The sequence below is a fragment of the Amphiura filiformis genome, chromosome 1 (genome assembly GCF_039555335.1).
Source record: "Amphiura filiformis chromosome 1, Afil_fr2py, whole genome shotgun sequence".
In the NCBI taxonomy this organism is placed as follows: domain Eukaryota; kingdom Metazoa; phylum Echinodermata; class Ophiuroidea; order Amphilepidida; family Amphiuridae; genus Amphiura; species Amphiura filiformis.
The window spans coordinates 67919454-67932955 of NC_092628.1; the positions used below are offsets into that span (position 1 = coordinate 67919454).

General features: G+C 36.5%; 1 protein-coding gene across 1 annotated transcript in view; it reads right to left on the bottom strand.

Moving 5' to 3' along the window:
- LOC140151724 (endothelin-converting enzyme homolog) overlaps positions 1-13049 on the bottom strand; it is a 38793-nt gene extending 25744 nt beyond the window's left edge. The window contains exons 1-5 of the mRNA XM_072174065.1: positions 12685-13049; positions 6164-6376; positions 5119-5247; positions 4551-4850; positions 3921-3971 (exon numbers count right to left, since the gene is read on the bottom strand). Coding sequence (XP_072030166.1) covers positions 3921-3971; positions 4551-4850; positions 5119-5247; positions 6164-6376; positions 12685-12846 — 855 coding nt within the window. The 5' untranslated portion in view covers positions 12847-13049. The remainder of the gene's footprint in view (positions 1-3920; positions 3972-4550; positions 4851-5118; positions 5248-6163; positions 6377-12684) is intronic.
- Positions 13050-13502: the final 453 nt, after the last annotated feature.

The following is a 13502-nucleotide window of genomic DNA, read 5'->3' on the forward strand; positions in this document are numbered from 1 at the left end:
TATCTACTGTAGATTGGAGTATTGGTAAACTACCTGATATAAGCTTACTGTAGATTGAGGTATTGATAAACTACCTGATGGAATATATAGGCTATCTACTGTTGATTGATGTATTGATAAACTACCTAATATATAAGGTTTCTACTGTTGATTGATGTATTGATAAACTACCTTACCTGGTATATATAAGCTATTTACTGTAGATTGAGGTATTGATAAACGACCTGTTATATATATAAGGTGTTTACTGTAGATTGGAGTATTGATAAAGTACCTGGTACACATAAGCTATCTACTGTAGATTGATGTATTGATAAACTACCTTGCCGGATATATATACGATATTTACTATAGATTGGAGTATTGATAAACTACCTTACCTGGTATATGTAAGCTATCTACTGTAGATTGGAGTATTGATAAACTACCTGGTGGAATATATAGGCTATCTACTGTAGATTGAGGTATTGATAAACTATCTTATTTGGTTTATATAAGTTATCTACTGTATAGATTGGAGTATTGTTAAACTACCTGATATGTATAAGATATCTACTATAGATTGGAGTATTGATAAACTACCTGCTATATATAAGCTATCTACTGTAGATTGAGGTATTGATAAACTACCTTACCTGGTATATATAAGTTATCTACTGTAGATTGGAGTATTGTTAAACTACCTGATATACAAACTATCTACTGTAGATTGAGGTATTGATAAACTACCTGATGGAATATATAGGCTATCTACTGTAGATTGAGGTATTGATAAACTACCTTGCCCGATATATATAAGATATCTACTATAGATTGGAGTATTGATAAACTACCTTACCTGGTATATATAAGCTATCTACTGTAGATAGGGGTATTGATAAACTTCCTGATATAGAAGCTATCTGCTGTAGATTGAGGTATTGATAAACTACCTGATGGAATATATAGGCTATCTATTGTAGATTGATGTATTGATAAACTACCTTGCCCGATATATATAAGATATCTACTATAGATTGGAGTATTGATAAACTACCTTACCTGGTATATATAAGCTATCTACTGTAGATAGGGGTATTGATAAACTATACAAGCTATCTACTGTAGATTGAGGTATTGATAAACTACCTGATGGAATATATAGGCCATCTACTGTAGATTGAGGTATTGATAAACTACCTTACCTGGTATATATAAGTTATCTACTGTAGATTGGAGTATTGATAAACTACCTTACCTGGTATATATAAGCTATCTACTGTAGATTGAGGTATTGATAAACTACCTGATGGAATATATAGGCCATCTACTGTAGATTGAGGTATTGATAAACTACCTTACCTGGTATATATAAGTTATCTACTGTAGATTGGAGTATTGATAAACTACCTGATATATAAGCTATCTACTGTAGATTGAGGTATTAATAAACTACCTGATGGAATATATCTATTGCAGATATGGGTATTGATAAACTACCTGCTATATAAGCTATCTATTATAGATTGAGATATTGATAAACTACCTCATGACCTGGTATATATAAACTATCTACTGTAGATTAATGTATTGATAAACTACCTTACCTGGTATATATTAGATATCTACTGTAGATTGGAGTATTGATAAACTAGGCCTACCTGATATATAAGCTATCTACTGTAGATTGGAGTATTGATAAACTACCTGATATATATAAGATATCTACTGTAGATTGGAGTATTGATAAACGACCTGGTATAAATAAGCTATCTACTGTAGATTGGAGTAATGATAAACTACCTGGTATATATAAGCTATCTACTGTAGATTGGAGTATTGATAAACTACCTGATATATATAAGATATCTACTGTAGATTGGAGTATTGATAAACGACCTGGTATAAATAATCTATCTACTGTAGATTTGAGTAATGATAAACTACCTGGTATATATAAGCTATCTACTGTAGATTGGAGTATTGGTAAACTACCTGATATAAGCTTACTGTAGATTGAGGTATTGATAAACTACCTGATGGAATATATAGGCTATCTACTGTTGATTGATGTATTGATAAACTACCTAATATATAAGGTTTCTACTGTTGATTGATGTATTGATAAACTACCTTACCTGGTATATATAAGCTATTTACTGTAGATTGAGGTATTGATAAACGACCTGTTATATATAAGCTATCTACTGTAGATTGGAGTATTGATAAACTACCTGGTACACATAAGCTATCTACTGTAGATTGAGGTATTGATAAACTACCTTGTAGGATATATAGGCTATCTACTGTAGATTGATGTATTGATAAACTACCTTACCTGGTTTATATAAGTTATCTACTGTAGATTGGAGTATTGATAAACTACCTGATATAAGCTATCTACTGTAGATTGAGGTATTGATAAACTACCTGATAGAATATATAGGCCATCTACTGTAGATTGATGTATTGATAAACTACCTTGCCGGATATATATACGATATTTACTATAGATTGGAGTATTGATAAACTACCTTACCTGGTATATGTAAGCTATCTACTGTAGATTGGAGTATTGATAAACTACCTGGTGGAATATATAGGCTATCTACTGTAGATTGAGGTATTGATAAACTATCTTATTTGGTTTATATAAGTTATCTACTGTATAGATTGGAGTATTGTTAAACTACCTGATATGTATAAGATATCTACTATAGATTGGAGTATTGATAAACTACCTGCTATATACAAGCTATCTACTGTAGATTAGAGTATTGATAAACTACTTGGTATATATTAGACTTCTCCGTAGTCCACTTGCCCATATTTACATATAAGCATAAAACTCTGATTTGTATTAATTTGTGTGCAATTGATAGATTTTCACATCCGATCTTTTCAGTCACCGTACTCCCTCTGTTTGTTAGCTTCATTTTTTACTCGGGCTTTCGCAAATAAACTGGTAGATTCTAAAATCAGAATTTTTCAGTATTAAAGTGAGCGATTATGCAAGATATGTTGCATTCAATAACATAAGTATACTTTACTTTTACTGTCACTAATAATATAAACTCTTTAAGACCATTACTATTAATTATAATACACATCAGTATAATTTCGAGTTCCAACAGGATGCGTTCATCATGATTAATAATAACATATTTTTATTTATCAAAATTCGACTATGGCATAGTCTATAGGTATATATAAGCTATCCACTATAGAGTTAGATATTGGTATACTACCCAGCAAACATAAAATTGTTCTTTAACACGTTATAAACGAGGTATAACCGCATTTGGGTTTATTCAAAACGTTTTAATAATATTTAAATATTGCATTATAATAATAAGGTCATAAAAACGTGTTCAAAACATTTTATATGAAAAAGTACTGTAAAACAATGTTGTAAAAACATTTTGTAAAAATATTTTGAGGTAAACATTATTTTGTGCAAAGTAGTTTGTCAACACGTAAATAACATTATGTTAGAATATTTTGAATCAAGTTTGTAAAAAATGTTTTTTGAATGTTATTAAAACGTTTTATTCCCTTTATATAACCTGACATTTAAACTTTTTCTTAACACGTTTTGTGTTCGCTGGGTACCTGGTAAATATGAGTTATATATTATAGATTGATGTATTCTATCTACATGGTATTATACGTGGTATCTACTGTAGATTAAGGTATTGATAAACTACCTGGTAGGCCTATATAAGCGATCTACTGGAGATTGATGCGTTGATAAGATTCCTAGCATACAAGCTAATTATATAGGATTGATTAACTAATTGACATAATACATTTTCTACAAGGTATTGATAAGTCACCTGGTTGTAGCAGCAATCTCCAACAGATTGATAAACTTCGTGATTATATTTGCCACTTTCATTACTATCATTTTGATACAAGTATAGGTTTTACAAGGAACTTACCGTGTCATTGTACAAGTCAGTAGACATAAGTTGTAGACCAGATTGAGAAAACTGAAATGATTGATAAGAAAGAAAAATTAGACACCGGGGGGTTGCATGGGTGTGGGGTGGACGAGCTCATGTAGCTTTCTTTGTGACAAAGTGTTCAGCCAGTTGATTTAGACCACATTAAACCGTGTGATTACTATTCTGGGTATTTAAATTAAAGGCCCATTCAGTGATCCCAATGCAAGTGTAAAAAAAATAAAATTGTTTATAAATTGCTTTAAAGTGAAGGATAAGTCATTCAAATTGTCATTTGGTATTTTTGAAATGACAAATTTGGCAAAAAAGTGAAGAAAACAGCAGTACTAACGAAGTTGAAGCCCCATTCAAATACAAATAGCTAATTTAGATACTGTCAGTATCTAAATTACAGATTCATGTAAAATTTCTTATTTTGTCTTAAATACACGGCTTTCGGCTGAACCACTCGCAGGCTATGTTAGCACATCTATGACAATGACAAAGGTACCAAAATCTGAATTTTGATGATTTGTACGATCGTCCGGTGAGCAAATCACTGAATTAACCAATTTAAAAAAAATTAAGCATATTTTTTATATTATGTCAAATTTTGTATACACATACCGCAATAATATGTGTGTCTGAATCCTTATCATCGACAGTTACCCACATTCCAAACAAAGGATCCAGTGCCAATACATGTGATAAAACCAGGACACCCAGCCAGTGGCTTTTATCAGCATCGTCACTATCAACTTGCTTCCTGATGAGATCGTCAACATCAGCAACTCGCTTTATGTTATAAGCAGTAACTCGCTGGATGAAGCCACCGGGAGCAGATTCCTGGATTACATTTTTGGGGTGATTTCGCATTGCTGACCGCTCATTACGCAGAAGACTCCAGCCACCAAGCGCTTCTATAACCTGTTACATAAAATTCAAGCACAGAAAGATCAGGCGGTGGGACCATGCCATGTAAAATTACAATAACCCCTCCCCCCCCACACACACCCCACACACGGCACACACACCCCTGCACCCCACACCCGCACACCCCGACTAACTCTACCTACACACCACACACCCACCCCATGCACCCCATACCCTTTATACACCCCGACATTGGAAGAGGAATAGGCGTTATGCAACAGACATACACAATGTGTATTACACATACAGATAATGGACTTACTTCTTCGAGGGGTTGTCCTCCTGCTGCTTCGATGTAAGTCTTATTCATACAAGCATTGTAGAAATCTTTGGCTTTCCTTACCCCCTCGCTGATACTCCCATTGAAAATGTCACTTTCACTCTCTAACCGCTGATGGAATCAATCAAAGCAGGACGATGCATTTATCAACAGTTAATGGGAAAAGAAGATAATATAAATGGCCTATAATATAATTACTTTATTACACTGCTTTCAACAAAACGCCCCATTACCAAACATTCATCCGCAAATTTGCTATTACACTGTTTATATTTTTGTCTCAAGGGCTTAATATGTTTTTTAAAGGATATTTTCACCAAAAGACGCGCCGTAAAATGTAACTTCGGTCAGCGGAGTAACTTTGGTTGGTCAAATTTTTTTTTTAAATGGTCATATTTTCGTACAGCAATATTGTTTTTTTAGTCATATTTGGTGTCAATTTGTTAAGAAATATATTTGGAAGAAATAATAGTCGCTCATGTCCAATTTCCTTGAAATTTGCGAAACAATCAGGATTTTTGACCAAAAATGAGCATTTTTTTACATTTTTTCAGAAATAATAAAAATCGATATTTGTGATCAAGGATGTGTGCTGATTAATTTTACAAGGGGTCAAATGTCATAAAAAGCAACAACTTGCCCATATACAGCGAAGATCAATTTTTTTGATTTTTTTTTCTTCATGGAATGTAATACTCTGACCAATGTTCCCCAAATGCGGGGTAACTTTGTCAGGCTATTTTTAACCCCTAGGGCACCCTTGCAAAATTATTTAAAAATCTTTTTCAATTTCAAGGTGTAGAAGGGAACCCTAATGTCATGAAAAAGAGATAATTAGAAATATAATTGGTTTTGTTTGGAAGCAGTGGTTTAAAAACTCTGAAAAGTGCCCAAAGTTACCCCATTTTACGGTAAGACCTGCCTTTGTTCACATTGTTTACAAAAAACCTTGCTTGTACCGAAAGACCCATGAAGTTTTTTTAGAAATGTTCTAGCATAACAGTAAGTTTTTCACCACCGCACTCACTTCCTTAACTATCCTGTTATTTTGTTTTCGAACTTCTTCGAATCGGCCATATGCGGATCTACCACCAGGAATTTCATGATCCTTCAACCAACCACCGCAAGAAAATTGATAGAAGTCATCACATGGGTGCACCGAAGTATCGAGTGTCTGGAGTATGCGGGCACTGGATATCACGCACGATGGTTCCAAACAGACAGGCTTTTTCACATCAACCTGTAATAAGAAAATACCAATTTTGTTCATTGTTTTTCAATCTAGAAATTTGGAAGAGTGAACAATTTGTTAAAATAGGCCTACAATATCAGAATAGGCCTATATTATTGACCTTGACCTAAGCCGTCCACACCATTTTGGGAATGTGTGATGGCTTCTGTTTCAGGATGGCTTGCCAGATCCTCCGATCACGTGATAGACTGGTAGCTTCAGCCAGGGAGCTCAGGTTTCTAGTAGCACAGTCTGCCTTTACACAATCTGTCCATTTCTTGGCTGGTCTTCCACGTGGTCTGTCACCATGGATATTGGAGGTCAGGAGAATGTTTGGGTATCTTGATGGTTGCATCCGGTTGACATGGCCAAAGTATTTCAGTCTTTTTGTGGTCACTCTGTCAATTATCGTCTCCTTCAGACCTAGGCTTTCTCTGATGACGGTGTTCCTGATTTTGTCTAGTCTGGTGACACCCATGATTTTCCTGAGGCAGATCATCTCAAAAGTCAGCAGCCTATTTTCGTCTATCTTTTCAGTGTCCATGTTTCTGAGCCATACATAAGGATGGACAGGACAAGTACTTTGTAGAGTTCGATTTTGTTGAGCAAGTGATGTCTTTAGCATGCCAGATTTTGTTGAGACTTTGAATCGCCCCAAGCGCCTTTCAATTCTGTGCCTGATATCTTCTGAGCATGTTCCCCTCTGAGTAATGGCACCTCCAAGGTATATGAACTTGTCTACCTGAAGAAGTTTCACCCCATTGATGTTGATGTTTAGCTCCTGTGGTTGCTTGCTGATAACTTGTACCTCTGTCTTGGCGATGTTAATCTTCAAGCCGAAATTTGAGCTGTTTAGGTTCACTTTGTTGGTCAGTGTTTGCAGATCTCTTTCATTTTCGGCTATCAGCACAATATCATCTGCAAAGCGAAGATTATTTATCAGGTGACCTTGTATGTTGACGCCAATTGTAGTGTCATTAGTTGCGTATAGCATTACGATTTCCAGGAGGATGTTGAAGAGTTGTGGGGACAGTACACAGCCCTGACGTACTCCCACCGTTGTTCTAAACCACTCTGTCAGTTCGCCGTTCACTCTGACTGCACTTGTAGACTGATTATACAGTGCTTGAAGAAGTTGTATGTGCTTGTTTGAGTATCCAAAGAACTGCATCGCTTTCCAAAGACCTTCCTGCCACACTGTATCGAATGCCTTTTCAAAGTCGATGTAACAACAGAATAGGCTTTTCTTCTTCTCAAGGTGTTTCTCTGCTATCTGTCTGAGGGTGAACAGTTGATCTGTTGTTGATCTTCCCGGTCTGAAGCCTGCCTGGGACTCTGACAGAATTTCTTCTGTCCTCTTTATGATTCTACGTTGGAGAATTAGAGCAAATACCTTTCCTGCATGGCTCAGTAGACTTATGCCTCTGTAGTTGCCACAGTCAAGTTTGTCTTTCTTCTTAAAGATGGGATTAATAATCGCTCTACCCCAGTCAGCTGGGAAGACTTCCTCCTTCCAAATTTGATTACAGAGTCTATAGAGAATATCTATGCCAGTTTCTCCAGATGCTTTCAGTTCTTCCGCTGTTATACTATCATAACCCGGTGCCTTTCCATCTGTTAACTTCTTAACAGCACTAGTCACTTCATCTCTTAGGATGTCTGGTTCATTTTCCAGCTTAGGCATCTGGGGTATTTGAATTGCATCCACATTGACATAGTTTTTATTATTATACAGCTCCTCGTAATTTTCTTTCCATCTATCTTTCACGTCAGATAAATCAGTCAGGACTTGTCCATCTTTGCTCCTCACTGTTTGCATTTTGATACTCGATTTCCTTGTGATCTTCTTAATAGTTGCATAAACCTCCTTGGATTTTGCCGCTTGGTGTGCGTTATCCACCTTTTTACATAGATCTTTGATCCACTTATCTTTGCATCCTTTAGTCTTCCTTTTAATTTCTCTGTTGAGGAAATTATACCGAGCTCTCTTGGTGGAATCTGTCATTTTTCTATCTTAACCTGCTTTCGCTCGTCGCTTAATTGGAGAACCTCCTCACTAATCCATGGGTCTTGATGCTGGGCCTTTCTGTTGCCAAGAACCTTCTTAGATGTCTCGTTGAAGGCTGCTTTTATGCCTTCCCATAGAGTTTCTACATCTGTGTCAGCATCATCCAGCAATGGGGAGAATTTTCCTCCAATTTCAACTTCATAGGAGTTTTGAGTAATAGTGTCTTTGAGCTTTTGAACATCGTATCGTTTGGGATAATTTGGTCTTGCTTTTGTCTTGAATCTGAGCCGTAGGTTTGCTATAACCAGTTGGTGGTCAGACCCAACATCTGCACTGGGAAAACTTCTTGAGTTGTCGATGGAGGTTTTCCATTTGCTGTTGATCATTATGTAGTCAATTTTATTGTGAGTTTTCTGATCCGGTGATTCCCACGTCCATTGACGACTACTCTTGGTCTGTTTGAACATGGTATTGGTGATAACAAGATCGTTTGCTGCACAGAAGTTGAGTAGTTTCTCTCCTCTGGCATTTGCTTCTCCAAATCCATGCTGTCCAATTACCTGTTTCCATTGTGTGTAGTCTGTGCCTACTTTTGCATTTAGATCCCCCATAACTATCAGAATGTCTTAGGGGGTGTTGTCCATAGCTGTCTGTAACTGGTTGTAGAATTCGTCTACAAGTTCTTCTTTATCAGCAGTATTTGGTGCATAAACTTGCATTACTGTTATGGCACCTGACTGGGTCTGGAATCTTGCTGTAATCAATCTCTGGGAGATTGGATTATATCCAAGAAGAGCATTTTGGGCAGATTTATTCAAAATCAATGCTACACCTCCTCTATGTATTGTATCATTTCCAGAGCATAGGATTTTGTGTCCCTCAAATGTAAATTCCCCTGCATCTGTCCAGTGTGTCTCTGCAATGCCTACTATTTCCCATCTGAAGCTTTTCAGCTGATGAATAAGAATTTCTAAATTACCCTGCTGGTGAAGTGTTCGGACATTCCATGTCCCAATTCCAATTTGCTTTTTCACAGTTAATAGTGCCTCCTTTCTCTGTGGTTTATCGGCATCAGCCCTTCCATTTGGGGGTCGACTTGGTGTTGGTCCCAGATTAATAGGAAAACCATCAAATCTTCCAATTGGGTTTGGAGTTGATGCGTCATTCTGCCGTGCTGGGTGCAGGCCCACGGGGAGAGATGGCGGGTTAGTAGAGGCAGGGGCTTTAACCCTGGTGCTAATTTGGCTTTCCATCATGAAACAGTTTCGCTCTAATGTAAGCTAGGCGGGCGAGTCAATCCTCTCCTAGCCACCCTGACTCGTTCGTAGCTGGCAAAACTGGTTGTCAGCTAGTCACCCCCACCGGCTGAAAGGTGAGTCAGGACGCTTACCTGTATCCGCACAAGTCGGTCGCCCCTCACAAGATTGCTACCAGGGGCGGTCTCCTCCTTGAGGTCCATCACAAGTGATAAGAGGATACTGGCATAATATTATTATGCTCTATTAAAAGAGGATAAGAACTTTGGCATGAATTTATGCGTCTTTGAACACCTTAAATTTGAAATTAAATAACAAGTGTTGTGTCTGTCTTGTAAAACAAGTTATTGTTCTTCATGTATGATCTTATTGGTCTCCCTTCTCTTTTCGAAGACTTTTCCTGTACACCGGGGAGGGATGGTCTATACAATCATCCCCTAATGTTGACGCCTGTATGTGGGTTTCTGACCAAATTAACCTCACATTTTGCCATTTTCGAGCCCCCAAAGCCCAAATTGTATTCCACTTTTGCACAATATTTCATCAGTTTAGCTTTAAAATGGCCAAACTTTTTCGCGCGCTTTGCACGCATTTGTATCATAAACTTATTCTGCATGTCGCCAAAAGGTGCCGGATTCACCATATTTCAAGATTTTTTCCAACCTCATCCCCATGTCAAAAAGAAATCTACGCCACTGAAGAGAATTCTCATCTTTACTTTGCATTTGAAGTTGCGCCCGAGTCATCGTGAACAATTCCAAAGATGATTTGTTCAAATACGTGCGTGTAGATATGATCAAATGCAAAATTTACTTTGTCTTTTGAAAGCCTTTTTGTATATGACCTTTCTAAAAGTAATGATTATTTTGAATATACCAATGAACGGAATCCTTATAAAACAATGGCTAATATAATCGCTTTTTTTTTGACTCCGGGTGTAGTATGTTAATGATCACATTAATTTTGTAGACACTTGCATTGTTTCCAAAACGATCCAACGATTCAAACAAAACGTCATCACAATTATATTATTCAGTTTATAATTGTTTAGCTAATTAGTGATTTAAAGTCGAAGACACGGCTGCGGGTATAATTATATATATATATATATATTTACCATTAAATCTCCAGTTATTAAGAACATATGGTGACAAATGCACACAGTATTATTTAGTAAAATATACGTAATACCGCGAATCACATGCGGGTTCATGCACACGTTTGTTACTGAACAAAATGCATGTTAATATGAAAAATAATGTGTTGCAAACATTTGTTGGCATAAAAACATCCGCGTAACTTTATCATAAGCAAATATAGAATGATCTTGTATATATTCCGAATGCTTTTGAAATAAGGAATGCAATGTTTGTATGCCTATGTAGGCTATACAGGTGGTTCGGAAAATATACGGGGTGAAACAAAAATAATTGCTCCTTTAGAACTCAAATTGTTATTAATGTGAGATTGAGACTCAGACTCATGATAGACTCATAATCATTTTCAAAATATGTATGTTTCCATAGGTTACTTTTCAACATTCAATGGGAAATCGTTTTAATTTGCTGACAAATCACAAATATAAAGCTCCAATTAATTGCGCGTATTTGGAAGTGACGGTCTGTCAGACTCTTCCATCATTGACTCAAATGTCAAATTGCACCCTAAGGGTGCAATTTGACATATCACCTGCAGAGTTACAATAAAAATCTGAATTTTGATGATTTTGTAGATTTTCTAATTTGTCGAATCACTTATACAGGTTGTATCAAAATAAGTATAGGCCTACAGTTTGAAAAATGCCACTAGATTAAAAGTATGATGTATTTGGTCAAAATAATTTAGTTGATAACTGAATCAACATCTTGTCCTCCCACAACACAACTGTAAAATCACTGGCGTGTGAACATTAATAAGGACCCGGTGGATTTTGTATGAACCGTGTAAAAATGCAGTCAATTAAAATCACAGTTTCACCACCTTCTTTTAACTAAGTAATTGGCAAAACGTATTGCAGAATTGGCAATCGTGTGATTGCTTTGAAGCACCAAGCGGAATAGCTATGGTCCCTACGATCTCATGATCTTACACCTCTGAATTTATTCTTGTGGGGTTATACTGAAATTAAAGGTTTTCAGAAGCCCTCTTGCAGACCTTGATGAACTCCAAGACACATAATAGCACAAGTTGACATCTCATGCAGGCACATAAGACGTAGTGTGAATGTCATCTTCAGGAGAGCTGATATCTGCGTTCAGATGAATGGTGGCCATGCCCTGGTGGCCATGTGGAAGACTCGGATTGTCAAATATATACTATTAAGAAAGTGGTTAAACATGTGATTTTCATGTTGCTTTGATTTCAATTGACTTCGCGCAACTAAATTTTAACTCGGCTCCAAAAAATAGCCACCGAGTCCTTTTTAATGGTCACAATTAAGCCAGTGATTTTACAGTTATGGGAGGACAAGATGTTGATTCAGTGCCAACATATCATTTTGACCAAATACATCATACCTTTTAATCTAGTGGCATTTTTCAAACTGGATACTTTATTTTGATACACCCTGTATAGGCCTATGTGCCTTTAATACCAAGTAGACCTATATAGTGTTATTTGGTTATTTTACCGATGTTAGGCCTTTTTAAGGTCTGTGCAAAAACAAAGCAGTCTTTTGGGGAATGTCAATGAAAAACTGTTAAATTTGCATGAATTTTACCTTAAATCGTGGATTTTACCTTATATAATTGTAAATTTTACCTAAATACCGTTATGAATTTAATCTTTTTATGCTTTCTATGTTATTGTAGGGCTCTATCTACCGTACCAAAATACGATCATGTCAGTACTGTGAATATTTTGTTCTGGGACTGAATATTCGGAATATGCTCTATCGTAGGCCTACTTTTGACATTACCATACCATGATGATTGGGAGGAACTGACAGCTAACTGACCCCCTAGTTCGGGAGCCCGACTGGTCTCTGCCTTAAGAATCTATGCGTGTAAGCTCGTGTAACTATTCAGATTTGAGATCACTAGATTTTGGCTTACCTTGTCCGTGTTAGTTGCCTGTTCTATTCCAGGAGAGTGCCGACGGTGTCGACCATGTCGACTAAAAGGACTACGAGACAGAGATCCACCGTCAACTACATAGTTATTCAAAACCAGTACCACAGATAGTAGTAAGAACCTCTGAAGAGTACACTCCGTCATCGTACGGATGTATTAAAGAGGAAAGATATGGACAGGTGGATGTCCAGTTAACCGGTCAAGATGACATTATAATACAAATGGACAATGGGAACAATTCGAATAGAAATCAATGTTATTCTGCTATAATAGGCCTATCTGATTTTGAAACCAAAAAGGTGCGGAGTCGCGTCGTGTCAGGTTTGAAACCAGCTGTGTGTGTTATTGGCCTGTGTTAGGTAATATTAAATTAGCTAATAATGGGGAAATATTTTTGCTGGTATTTAGTTTCCATTCATTTTGAACGTCATCCCAACATAAACATCGCCATTCAGAAAAATATTATTTACCTCTTTTTATTGACAGGGGGCAAATATGCCACGGCATAGCACTTTTATTAATTTTTAAAAGTAAAAATAATAATTTATGATACACACTTAATACAAAAAGATCTAGAGGGTTCTTGGCTGTCTCAGGAGTTCGCACCGGTTCTCGAAGATACACCGGTTAACCAAGAACTTGCGAGATTTTGTGGTCTTTTCAGTGCAGAAGAAATTCTCCTGCACGTAGCTGTAACTCTTCCCCACTTTTATTTTCTATAGCGTACAGGTCTATAACAATTTGTTTAAAATTTTGATTTATCAAAATAAAATAAGTAATAAAAGAAAATCAAAAGTAGT